At 36.4% G+C, this 12,767-nt stretch overlaps 1 protein-coding gene across 1 annotated transcript; it reads left to right on the forward strand.

Moving 5' to 3' along the window:
* The first annotated feature begins 60 nt into the window (after positions 1-60).
* Positions 61-2,503, forward strand: LOC134234605 (NADH dehydrogenase [ubiquinone] 1 beta subcomplex subunit 7-like). The gene is made up of 3 exons (XM_062716684.1): positions 61-247; positions 454-622; positions 2,335-2,503. The coding sequence occupies exons 1-3, from the start codon at positions 124-126 to the stop codon at positions 2,426-2,428; spliced, it is 387 nt and encodes a 128-aa protein (XP_062572668.1). The 5' UTR covers positions 61-123; the 3' UTR covers positions 2,429-2,503.
* The last annotated feature ends 10,264 nt before the right edge of the window (positions 2,504-12,767 follow it).

Consider the following 12,767-nt stretch of genomic DNA (forward strand, 5'->3'; position numbering starts at 1 on the left):
AAGCTTAAAAGTATTCAATTACCGATATCCATTCTACACAAAAATAAAAGAAAGCGAAACAACACGGAACCGCTTTGATGCTCTCGGTCATCGAAGGAGAGCTACCCAGCTAGTTCTCCAGACATGGGACAGGTAAATGGTGCTCCATTCAGGGACCTGTGGTATGGACCCGAGCTGAGGCCTGACTGGAAAAAGGAGCCTTCATTTGATCCGAATATCGGATTTCCCAATGGAAGAAAAATAAGAGGTAGAATATTATCAACTTTATTACATGTAGAGGAAATTCAAACTGCAAACAATTCAGTAAATTTTTCAATTCATTATGCAAAGCTTGAGTTCATTCTTTTGTTTCTTTTTAAAAAAAGTTAGCATAAATTATATTCCAAAATAGTAGGACTTTTTGAGAGAATATCTAATCTCCTAAATCTTTATCTCAAATTTTTTTGTCTACAGATCCCAGGGTGTCGCCAGAAGAACTGGATGCTTATAATATTCCTATGAAGAGAAGAGATTATTGTGCTTACCAATTTATAAAGTTCCTTCAATGTCAGAGGTCTTATAGCTACCCCTATACACCCTGTGATCCAGTGTATCAGGATTTCGAGGCTTGTGAACACGAAGAGTAAGATAATATTTCTTCTACTTCTAATTCTACTTCTTTACTTGTAAGAGGTCACCGACCCATCACACAAGTTTGACGTCAGACAAGAGGTACATTTTAATTTAAAAGTTTAAAATCATCTGTTTACAGTTGCAGGTGCAGGATTTCTAATATGACATCCTCGCAAGCCAGGGGTCAGGAGTCAACACATCGAAGTTAGACCCTGGCACATTTCATTCAATATCCGTGGGCTTGCTTCTTTCATTGAGAAGCACCAATCAAATTAAAGCTTTCATAAATAGTTAGATAAGGATTGAGTTAACACCTCAAACACACAGATTACAAGTTGTTTATCATAGAATGGCTTAATGTGATTGATTGAGAGAATCAAGATTTGTAATTTTTCTAATAGAGGTCACTACAGTCTGCCCATGAATATTGAATGAAATATGCCAGGGGTCTAACGGCAACATGTTTACTCAAGAAGCCTGGATTGTGAGGATGCTAACAGAAAATCTCAATCACTTGCATATTTTTGTGGGGAGAGCTACAGTTCTGCACCTAGTACATGTACCGACCAGTATCTTGCAATCAAAATTATGACAGTTTAAGCATTTGTCAATGTTGTAACGAAATACATTTTAATACAAGATCAGTATAGTAAGATTTAAACTCTTATCCAGATCAATGACAACATCCTTCTGAAGCTGTCATACTATACATAGAACCCTAGAGATCTCTAAAGTACCTTACAGTGATTGTTAACTACTGTGGAATCATCAATGTACCCGGGGGACCAATGTTCATGGACTTCTTGGGTCACCTTTGTCACAAATTTATAATTTTTTTATCAACATATTTATTCATTTAATCTTGTTTATATACAAGATACCCAAAAAATTTCTTCTCCCATAAAACCACCAACATTTTGCCTACCCTCGACCATTGACCCCCACAAATTTAAATGATTCCATCAGATAGTATTGTCTGTCTATTGTCTAGCCTTTAATACCAAAGTTTATTATCATGATAGTAAATTAGAAGTGATCCATGGTGTTTTGAAATGATTATAAGAAATGCTTCAAGCGCAATGCATTATAGAAAATACTAAACAATGCTAAAACCATTTAAATGTTAAAGTTGTGAAATTTTCTTAAAATGCCTGAATACCTAGTTTTTTTCCTTGAAATTGTGGCTGCATATATAGATAGTTTTCGATAGGCCTGAATTTAGCGAGAGTTACTTCCCGTTGGTCCCCATATTGGAGGTTGACTCTGTGATTTTTCCTCTTGGTTTTACCAAGTTTAAGAGGATGTAGCAGAAATATTTGGTAGAAAATCTTTATTAAATAATTATTTTTAAATAAAGGAGGCTTCCAAAAAATTTATAGACTTCAAAAAAAATAATGATTCCTAATTCAAAATAACAATATAATATAATAAATTAATATAAAAATTTTAGATTGGTTAAACAATGAAGCAATATGAGCATTAGGACCTCCAGTATGGCGGCCAACAGGAAATAACTCTTGCTAAATTCTGGCCTACCGAAAACTATCTATACTGTTCTTGTATATATCATATGAATAATTTGACCAGAATACAAAAAATCTAATTTTTTTTATCGCAAAATGAAAACTATTCTCTGAAATGAATATACATGTAATTCACTGAGAAATCATATCAAAATATGTCATTATTAAAGGTTTATCATCTTTTTCTGACTTTTTTCAGTTTTGTGTTACGTATGAAGGAATATGAGAGAGAACGAAGGCTAATGGTGAGGGAGCAGCGAGTTAAAAATAAAATCGCCCGCGGTGAAATGTGACAGAGACACTCAACTTTTATTTCTTAAAACTTTGTTAGTAATGTATATCATTAAAAATGTGTTTATCTGATAGAACTTGTTCGGTTTTGTAAATAAACTTATTTGAATTTTTGTAGACCAGAGTAACGGTTTGGACCAGAGTGAGCAAGAGTTCGGGACTAGGGTATTTCTAGTCTGAAAAATCTGACTTTTTTTTTGGCTTTTTTTACGATTTTGATATTTTACATGCCAGGAAAACGTCAGATTTTTTGGACTAGGGTACTGTAGATCACTAAATTTTCGCGACACCTTATTTTCGCGAGATAGTCATTGACTTTTGATTAGCGAGACAAAATTTTCGCGAGTTGTGGTTATTGCTTTATATGTTCTTAAGGAATACTCTTATACGCGAGAATTAAAATTTCGCGAGCACACTGTCTCGCGTAATTACGCGAAAATAAAGTTCTCGCGAATAAAAAGTAATTTACAGTATTTCAAGATGTTGGGAATTTTATAATGATTGGAATTTTTTTTCATCAGGATTTGAATTGAAGAGAGTTTCAGGATTCACAGGGTACAATGATAATATCAGAATTTAGGAAAACAAGATACTTATGACATCATTTCTTATAAATTTAGTCTATTGATTCATGATTTCTTTGATTTTACTGATATTTGGTTTCTGAAAGCCTAAAACAAGATTACACTGCATTTGTGTCTGCAGGAACATGAGAACTTCAAGAATTGGTGGACAAAAGTATTCAGAGACTGGAAGAAAGGGTGTTCGAAACTGTGAATGTCCTGATTAAGGGGCACCAGCTCCAAGTCCATAAAACTTAGACATATGCTCTTTTGTGATCTCATTCTCACTTTTCCACCATTAGTTCATTTCTGAGCACTTCAGCTTTTATATTTCAAATTATTTCTTTTCCTCACAAGTTACCCTGCAACATCCTTGAAAAGACAACCAATTTTGTAGTTTATGTTCATTGTTTTGTTCACTTTGAAAAAATATAATTTATATTTTATTTTAAGTTTACATCACCGGTTATGAGTTATTCCCCTTTAAACGAAAAATCATAGACTTTCGTTTCCGGATAAAGGCTCAGAGATCCCTAGAGCTGGAGCAGAAATTTTACTTGTTTTAGATAACAGAAGGATTGAAGTTGTGCACATCGGTTTTTGTTTTTCGATTTCTGCATTCAAAATGGCGCTATATAGGGGTAAAAAATTAGAACCCCTAAAAGAGCGAAAATTTACAGATATTTTTGTTTTTATCTTGAAAACTAAAAATATTTTGTTAAGACATGTAGAATAAAAGTTGTGCATAATTACAAGCGCTTTCATTTGATATCATCAAAAAGGAGCTGGCCCCTAAAATAAGGGATCTACGGCCCTTGAAAGTTTTTGTTTAATATCTATAAAAGTATTGAGAATTTATAATACGTCAAATAAGCAAAGTTGTTCAAAATGTCAAGCTTTATCTAATGAGGTTGGCAAAATACGTCTGGGAACGTAGCTTCCGGTCAAACCGGAAGTAGTCAAGAATTGCATATTTTTGTTGTTATTGACAGGTTTTTGGATATCATATGTCACTGGAAGCTTAAATCTTAATTTTCCGTTCGTTGACGGTACTTCCGGTCAAATGGGAAGTTGCCAAAAATAGCTTGATATTGCAAAAATGAACATAGATTTTGAGGATTACACCATTTTTCGACTTCATTACTCTTTTTTTTTTCAAATGAAAGTTACTTCCGGTCAAACAGGACGGAAAACCTTCTCGTTGCTTTGCAACGAGCTCGGCTCTAGTTATATTACATTTTTAATGCATGATGTGAAAATCTGCTTTCACAATTCTAAATTGTATATTGTAGCCAATGACCCCTCCTTGAACTTAAGGAATGAGTTCTATTTAGCTTTAAACACTGAACACTAAACATTACAGTCCAGCACAAAAAATCGTAACATTACCAAAAGTCATAAAATAAATAATTTTTTAACTCTTCTAAGAGTTACTTCCCTTTTCCAGATACAACCTCGTTGTTATGTTTCATCAAATCATAATTATGGATCTGTGCAATACATGTATACCATGAGAAAAGAAAAAAAAAACAAAAAAACTAGTTGTCCCCCGCTTTCGCGAAAGCAATTGGACATTAAATCTCATTCGTCTGTTCGTCTCTCCGTCAGTCTGTCCGTCTGTTGCCCATAACTTTTGATTAAGTGGAGCTATGTCTTTCATATTGTACATGTGTATTCCTTACGACAAGACCTTTCTTTGAGAACAAGCAAATTTGACCTTCTGACCTCTCAAACGAATTTTTGAAAATGTAATTAAAACTTTAATGGAAAAAATGTACTAGCTGTATTTTATTTTGTTCATATCACAATTATAATGCAAAAAGGCTTTAAGATACAGCTAAAATTTTTAAAATATTTCATTATTGTGCAAAAATATAGACATCAAAAGTCAGGACATGTTTGTTGAAACACCCTGTAAGTAATCTGGAAATAATTTATGTTTTTTGAAAATTAACCTTTTACTCTGATATAGTTTAATTTTTCGTATTCTCGCCTCTCATTGTTCAATTTCCGAAAAAAAACCTCAAATTATTTTGTATAATTTGGTTTGGTATGGAGACATCCTCATCACGACCAGCTTCATCATCTTATCTATGAAATCCCCTCATTTCCAGTCTTTGGAATCCATAAAAAAATTCCAGATGAAATAAATGTACCTTGAACTTCAAACAGTCACTCGTTCTTCTATGATGTAAACATGAGGCGAATGAATATTTCTATCAAAACAGGACAGTAGAAATCGGCATCCTTAATAAAAATTAAACCTTGATGATTAAGACAGAAACAAGTAAAAACACAAGGAGAGGCCTGCATGTTTAATTAAAGTTTATTGCTTAAAGTTTTCCGAAGCTAGGTATGTGACCGACTGCATGTTAAGTTCACTCTTTGCATGTAATTTTACTACCACTAAAATGTCATCCAGATATCGTTTTGTAATGGTTAAGAGGCGTTTGAATAAACGCATAGAAGACCTTAAATAACCAATAATGGAATGACCTGACTACCCTTGGAATAGAACAGTCCAAGGGTATATAAAAGGATGCTTCAGAGAACTCAGGTATTCAGAAGTTGGCTGAAGAAGCCAACAGTTGAATCAGAAGATAAGCGAAAAGAATAAAGTAGTAGCAGGCAATTCAGAGAGTTACGGCTGAAATTGGAAGAAGGAGGAAGCCATTAGAAGAAGAAAAAGGGTAATAGTAGAATAAGCACCACTGGCAGGTAATCTAGGGAATTGATGGTAAGTTCTGAGTGAAGTAAATCTGCAGAAGATTGAAACACTCAGTTCTTACATATCAAAAGGAACCTAGTGTAGAAACACGGTGCAGTAGTGTGACCGTGTCATATATGATGAATAAACACAGTTATAGGGTTGCATGGATTCTTTATTGCCATGGATCTCGTTCCACATGTAACAATCAATAAAGTGAAAATATCGGCCCTATAAGAAATAAAATACAATAAGTAAATGACATCAAACAATATATTCAGTTCAATGCAGTCCTCATACATCGACACGGATTTTAATAAAAATAGATTTAACAGATTGTAAATGTTCCAAATTCATGAATGCGTAAAAAGGGAAATAACTCTTACAAATTACAGAATTACCAAAATCGTGTTTAGATAGAAATTTCCGTAAGTTTGAATAATTTATCAAAGTATATTAAAAATGTAAAAACAAGTAATAATTCCTATAGCGTACCAATTTATGGAATTAGGCTGACTGCTACAAGAAGCTGGTAAGTACTAGTGGTTCAAATATTACATGCATACTGAACCTATATAAAAACAACAATCATGGGTTCAGCCGTAATCTCAAGACAATATTATAGCTGATCATAAAAATAATAAAACTGTACAAATACAACATCTATATCCAGTGTTGCTTATAATCAATATGATTACTGAAAAATACTACTTTACAAGAGATAATGAACTTTATTTCAAAACTTCACTCGTTCTCTCTTTCAATCAAAGAAATTATATTACGTAAAGATAGAAAGATAAAAGTAGAAAAATAGATAACTTACTGTAGGTGATCTGTATAGTAATACTCAATGTAGTAATATGGTAAAACCAAAATGTATATCTTGTAATGGTCGAGACAGACTCGTCTCACAGCCGGTATCGTTGGCTGACCGTGCGAGAAGGAAGTGCCCCCGCACATCACATCGAACAATAGAAACTTACCGCCAAAACCCTTGGCCAATAAAACTACGTAATTCGTAATGTCAAAGGTCGACAAGGTCAGCCAGTCAGAATTAGTAGCATTCAAAGTGAAAAGTGCAATGATGATAATGATAAATATAAAACACTTTGAGATAAATAAATATTCTTTATTAATTATTTATTTATTTATTAAAAACCACTCTGCTACATACTCCCCCCGTTTGGAAAATGACGTCCCCGTCATTAATCAAAGGAAAGATGTACAAAATCAAGAAATGTAGTTATAAACATTTCATTTTCTGGTTTATATATATACATTAATACTCACCATTCTACAAATTCACACATGCAATGCTCAGGAGCAATGTGTGAGAAAACATCATAAAAACTGAAATATATTATACAAATTAAAATTCTCTGAAAAGCTGAAAACAAAATCATGAAATGAACATTATTGCTTCATAAGATCAATCATTGTATCAATAATTTTGCTCTCAAACCCTTTAAAAGAACCAGTCATCAGGATACTCTGTAAGCACTGTATCTTCTCCTTTGCGTTCCAAGGATCTTCAGTACTTTTACCTCTTTGGACAGATTGTACAAATTCACCACTCCTCATCCAGGATGGCTGTGTCTTCTGTCGAGTACTTCTCCTGACTTGCTGCTCTTCTTCATCATCCTCCACTAGTGTTTCTTCAGGTGCAATCTCTGCAGCATCTGATACTTGACTATTGTCACCCTGTGACATCTCTCCCAACTGGTCAGTTGTAGGTTGCTGTTGTTCAGTTTCCACTTCATCTGAATCTTCAGCTTGTTGAGCGTCCTCAACTTCTATCCCTACCTGACTTTCTTCTTCTTCGTCATTAACATCATGTGGGATGTCCTGACTAAAGCTTGGTACCGGTACCTCATTGTCTGACTCCTCTTCAGATTCACTATCACTAGTGGTCTCTTCTACTGGTTCTGGTTGTCGTAGTGGTTGATGATTCTTCTTAGTTCTATTCTTTGTAGATTCAGCTACTGATTTCAGTGATTTGTCTGGCTTTGTCTTTCTGGATTCTCTAAAACTATCCAGGTGACCTATGGGAAGTAGAAGGTTCCTGTGTAGTGTTCTTTTCCTTCCCTCACCACTCTCTTTCCTTACAACATACACTGGTATTGTGGGATTTGGCTGCCTCAGTACTATGTAGATGTCCTCCTCCCATCTGTCTGCTATTTTGTGTTTGCCATCGAAACTGACAATCTTCACTAAGACCCTATCTCCTTCTTTGATGTTGTTTCCCCTTGTCTTCATATCATATACTTCTTTCTGTTTAGAACGGGCTGCTGTTGCTGATGACGTTGCAATTTCATAAGCTTTCTTCATTTTCTGGCGAAGGTCTTCTATGTACTTGGACAATGTTTTCTGTTGCTGGTTGTTAATACCAAAGGCCAAGTCAACTGGAAGCCGTGGTTCCCGTCCAAACATGAGGTAATAAGGTGACTGATTGGTACTCTCATGGCGTGTGCAATTGTATGCATGAACTAATGGTGCAACATGAGACTTCCAATTAGATTTCTGATGTGGCTCTAATGTTCCTAGCATGTCCAACAATGTCCTATTAAAGCGTTCAGTCATCCCGTTTCCCATTGCATGATATGGAGTAGTTCTGGATTTCTTCATGCCGGTGATGTTACACAGTTCCTTTATGATTTTGCTCTCAAAATTTGCTCCTTGGTCACTGTGGATTCTTGATGGTATTCCATAGTAAGTTATGAAGTTGTGAAACAGGGCTTCAGCTGTTGTTCTTGCTGTCATATTGCGAGTTGGTATGGCTTGCGCAAATCTGGTGAAGTGGTCAGTAATCACTAAAATATGCTGGAAACCTCCTTTTGAATGTTCTAGTGTTAAGAAGTCCATACAGACTAGTTCTAAAGGATATGATGTTTCTATGCCTGTCAAAGGTGCACATTGGTTTGTTGGTGTCTTCCTACACACACATCTTTGGCAATTTTTAATCCAGTTCTCTGTGTCCTTAAACATTCCATTCCAATAAAATCTGTCTCTGATCAGGGATAGTGTCCTTTCCCGTCCTGGATGGCCAAATTTGTTGTGTAGATAGTCTAAAACACTGCTGATGTAACACCTTGGTAAAACTAGCTGATTTCTTTCTTCTCCTGATGTTCTGGTTTTTCTGTATAATACACCATCTTCTATAAACAAGTTCTTGAAATTTCTCCTCAAAGCATTTGATTCCTCATTAGATGTTATTTGGTGTTGTTTTGGTTTCTTTCCACTTTTCACGAAGTATTTCCATTTCCTCAATAACTCATCTGCATCCTGTCTTTGATTCCAGTCAATTTTGGTGGTGTCTGATATTTCTGATTCACTGATGGTCTGTTGAAAAACATTGGTATCTATAGCTATACTCTCTACTAATCCTTGTGTGTATGTTGAATTCGAGATGGCTTTGATTGATTCTTTATCTATCTGTACATCCTCTGGAACTCTGCTTATTCCGTCTGCATCCTTGTTATTCCTACCGGGTCTGTAAATGATGTTAAAATTATAGTTGGACAACTCCGCTAACCATCTATGTCCGGTGGCGTCCAATTTCGCAGTCGTTAAGACATATGTAAGAGGATTGTTGTCTGTATACACGGTGAATGAGTTTCCGTAAAGATAATCCTTGAACTTCTCAGTTACTGCCCACTTAAGGGCTAGAAATTCCATCTTGTGGGCAGGATAATTTCTCTCTGATCTGGTTAATCCTCTGCTGGCATAACTGATGACTCTCTTTTTCCCTTCTTGTGTCTGATATAAAGTTGCTCCAAGTCCTTGAATACTGGCATCTGTGTGTAACTCGAATGGAATTGAGTAATCTGGAAATCCTAATATAGGTGGTTCTGCTAACAGTTGTTTAAGTTTGGTAAATGCTTGTTCTTGTTCTTCACCCCATATCCATTTCTGTTTGGCTATCTGTTTTCCTTTCTTCTTGTCTTTGGGTATTGGCATCAGGATGGTCAATGGTTTTGCTATTCTGCTGAAGTTCTGGATGAATCGCCTGTAATATCCGATGAATCCCAGGAATTTTCTTACTTCCTCTGGTGATTTGGGTGTTGGCCAAGTTCTTACTCTTTCCGTTTTCTCAGGATCTGTCTCTATACCATTTCTGGAGACAATGTGTCCAACATATCTCACCCATTCCATCAGAAAATTACACTTCTTTGGGGATAACTTCAGTCCTGTTGCTCTTAATCTGTCAAATACTAGTTGTAGTCTTTCCATATGTTCCTTGTAAGTCTTGGAGAAAATTATGATGTCGTCCAGGAAGATGAAACATATCTTAAGGTGTAGGTCACCAAGACATTCTTCCATAAGTCTCTGATATGTTGCAGGACTATTCGACAATCCGAAGGGCATCCTATTATACTCATAGAATCCAAGGGGTCCGACAGTAAATGCGGTACGCTCCTTGTGTTCCTCTTTGATGTTCACCTGATGATAGCCTGACTTTGCATCTAGGACTGTGAAATACCCATTCCCACTCAAATTCTCCAAGATTTCTTCTATGATAGGTAATGCGTAGGCATCCTTCTTTGTTCTGTTGTTGAGTTGCCTATAGTCAACACACATCCGAAGCTCGTTGTTTTTCTTCCTGCACAGAACGACATTGCTCGAGAATGGTGACTTGGATTTCCTTATGATGTCAGCATCTAATAATTGTTGTAAGTGATCCCTGACTTCTTGGTACATGGATGGAGGAATACGTCTCGGTCTTTGTTTAAAAGGTGTGTCATCCAATAGGTCAATGCTATGCTCCACTGTGGTAACATGCCCTATGTCTGTGTCACTCCATGAGAAAAGATCTTGGTTCCGACAAAGTAATTTCCTTACATTCTGGTATTCGTCCTCTGTAAGATTTCCTGTATCGATATTGATGTTGTCTAATTTTGGATCCAACGTGTTAACTTTATTTGGCATTTCCTCTATGTTGACAGCTTGTAACTCACATAGGATGGCACGAGGTGATACTGTAACTGTTCTGGTGGTGATATTACAGATATGAACCCGTATAGTGTTTTGCTGTCCATATTTGTAGGTGATAACTGTAGGTACTATGTCCAAATCTTCAGGTATTGCTGATCTTGTAGTTGGTTGTAGCATAGCACAAGAGTCTTGGTACAATAGTTGTTTATCTACATATCCGTGAATTGTTATTCTGCTGTTGGGTGGTATGATTGTTCTAGTAGATTCTGCTGACTTGATGACTCCTAATTTGTTGTTATTTCTTGCGAGATCCTTATCCCTGAGTGTCAATGTGCGGAATGCTAAATACCAGGGTGTGTGCAGCTTAGCTTCCTGAAGGTATCTTACTCCATGATTTGACTTGGTGTTATCTAGTAGTACCCTTAAGATGTTTGTTCCTAGGAGCAGTGGTGCTGTGTCGTGATAGTCCGTGTTTGGAACGACTAGAAAAATACAGGGAAATTCTTCTTTGCTGTGTAAGCCTGGAGCTGCTATACTGGCTTCTATAAATCCTTCGTATGGTAGTTCGTGTCCGTCTGCTCCATGGAGAGTCAGAATTCTATCAAGATCCTTTATATCTTTGTGTGGGAAATGCTCCTTATAGAATGACGAAGAAATGGTCGATACCGTGGAACCTGTATCCAGAAAGGCTCTAGTGTGTATCCCTTCTATGACCAAGTTTACTTCACATGATTCTCCCACGTATCCTTCATTGTTGCTTTGACGCTGCTGATGTATATGTTGACCTAATGCCCGCGCCTTGGCATAGGTCTCCTCAAGTTTAAAGTTCCTCTCTTTGTGTAGTCCAGCCTCACTCTACACCCTATTGCAACATGTCCTTCCTGGCCACATTTAAAACAAGTAGGCACATTTCCATAATGAGCTTTTGGCTGGCTAACTTGTGAGTTGCCACTGAAATCTCCTTGGTAAGTTGTGTATTTTCCACGTCCCCTATGGCTCTGTCTTGTGCCATATCCTCTGTTCATTCTTCCTATGTTGTATGACTGCTGCGGTTGTATACTTTGTATTCTTGAGCTTTGGTCTCCTCCTTGCATATCCAGTTTTATCTGACTCACATCCTGTGTAAGTTTCTGGACCATAGCCTTTAATTCCTCTAAGTTGGCTTGGGCCTCTGTAGTTTTAACCTGTTTAATTTGTCCTGTAGCTGGAGTTTTCCTCTTGTTTATTTCTTCCTCTTTCCTCCTTACAGCTCTGCGAAGCTCGTCAAAGTTTTGAGTTGCCTCAAATATATGTCCTGTTGTATCTTGTAATGGGGATCTAAGTCCTTCGTAGAACATATTCCTCAGCATGTCATTAACCTCAGATGGTTTGACTTGTTTCATGTGCACAGCTTTATTCATGAGATCTTCTAGCCTGCATCCCCAGCTTGCAACATCCTCATCTTCTCTTTGCCTAGAACTGAAGAATTGTGCCAGTACACTTGCTTTTGTATCAATGGTTCCAAAAATGCTCTCCAGTTTGTATAAAATGTCAGATACTGAAGCGTCTGAACCAAGTCTCATAATAACACGGGCAGCTTCTCCTTTCACGGACCTGCGTATTGAGTGTGCTATTACGGAGTCTGTGTAATTCTCTTTTTTCAAGCATTCAACCTCATATTTCCATAAATCAAATGTAGCATCTCCTTTCTTATCACCTGAGAAAGATGGAAGTCTAGGTGGTTGATATGGATTGAGTGACTTGTCACTGGCTTGTGGCATTGCAGTAGCTCCTTCTGTCTTTGGCTTTGCTCCTTTCGCAAATTCTAACAGCCAATTTTGGAAAGTTTCTTTAGACTTTGCGTCTGGTTTTACTCCAATTTCCTTAAATCCTTCTCCAATGACCTTTAACTCTTCCTTAGTGTATCCTTCTGGTAGATCCGACATGATTGTAGAATTGTCTCAACTAATTCCTAATACTACAAGTAACTACAGGAAGTAATATGAAATAAGCTAGGAATGTAACTAATTAAAATTCAATTTGTCATTAAAAAAAAATTAATGGACAATGCACAAAAACGAAAATGACAACATGATGAAATCAAAACAGAGATTGACAAATCTTACCCAATGAGAGAGAGAAAAAAAATAACTTGACAAG

The sequence above is a fragment of the Saccostrea cucullata genome, unplaced genomic scaffold, assembly GCF_032062105.1.
Source record: "Saccostrea cucullata isolate Sc308-1 unplaced genomic scaffold, CSIRO_AGI_Scuc_v1 ctg571, whole genome shotgun sequence".
Taxonomy (NCBI): Eukaryota; Metazoa; Mollusca; class Bivalvia; order Ostreida; family Ostreidae; genus Saccostrea; species Saccostrea cuccullata.

Excerpts from the sequence above, each read along its gene's own strand:
- LOC134234605 (XM_062716684.1), top strand. The coding sequence starts at position 124 with ATGGGACAGGTAAATGGTGCTCCATTCAGGGACCTGTGGTATGGACCC. Across the intron at positions 248-453 it reads CAATGGAAGAAAAATAAGAG|ATCCCAGGGTGTCGCCAGAA; the intron begins GTAGAATATTAT and ends TTTTGTCTACAG. Across the intron at positions 623-2,334 it reads GAGGCTTGTGAACACGAAGA|TTTTGTGTTACGTATGAAGG; the intron begins GTAAGATAATAT and ends GACTTTTTTCAG.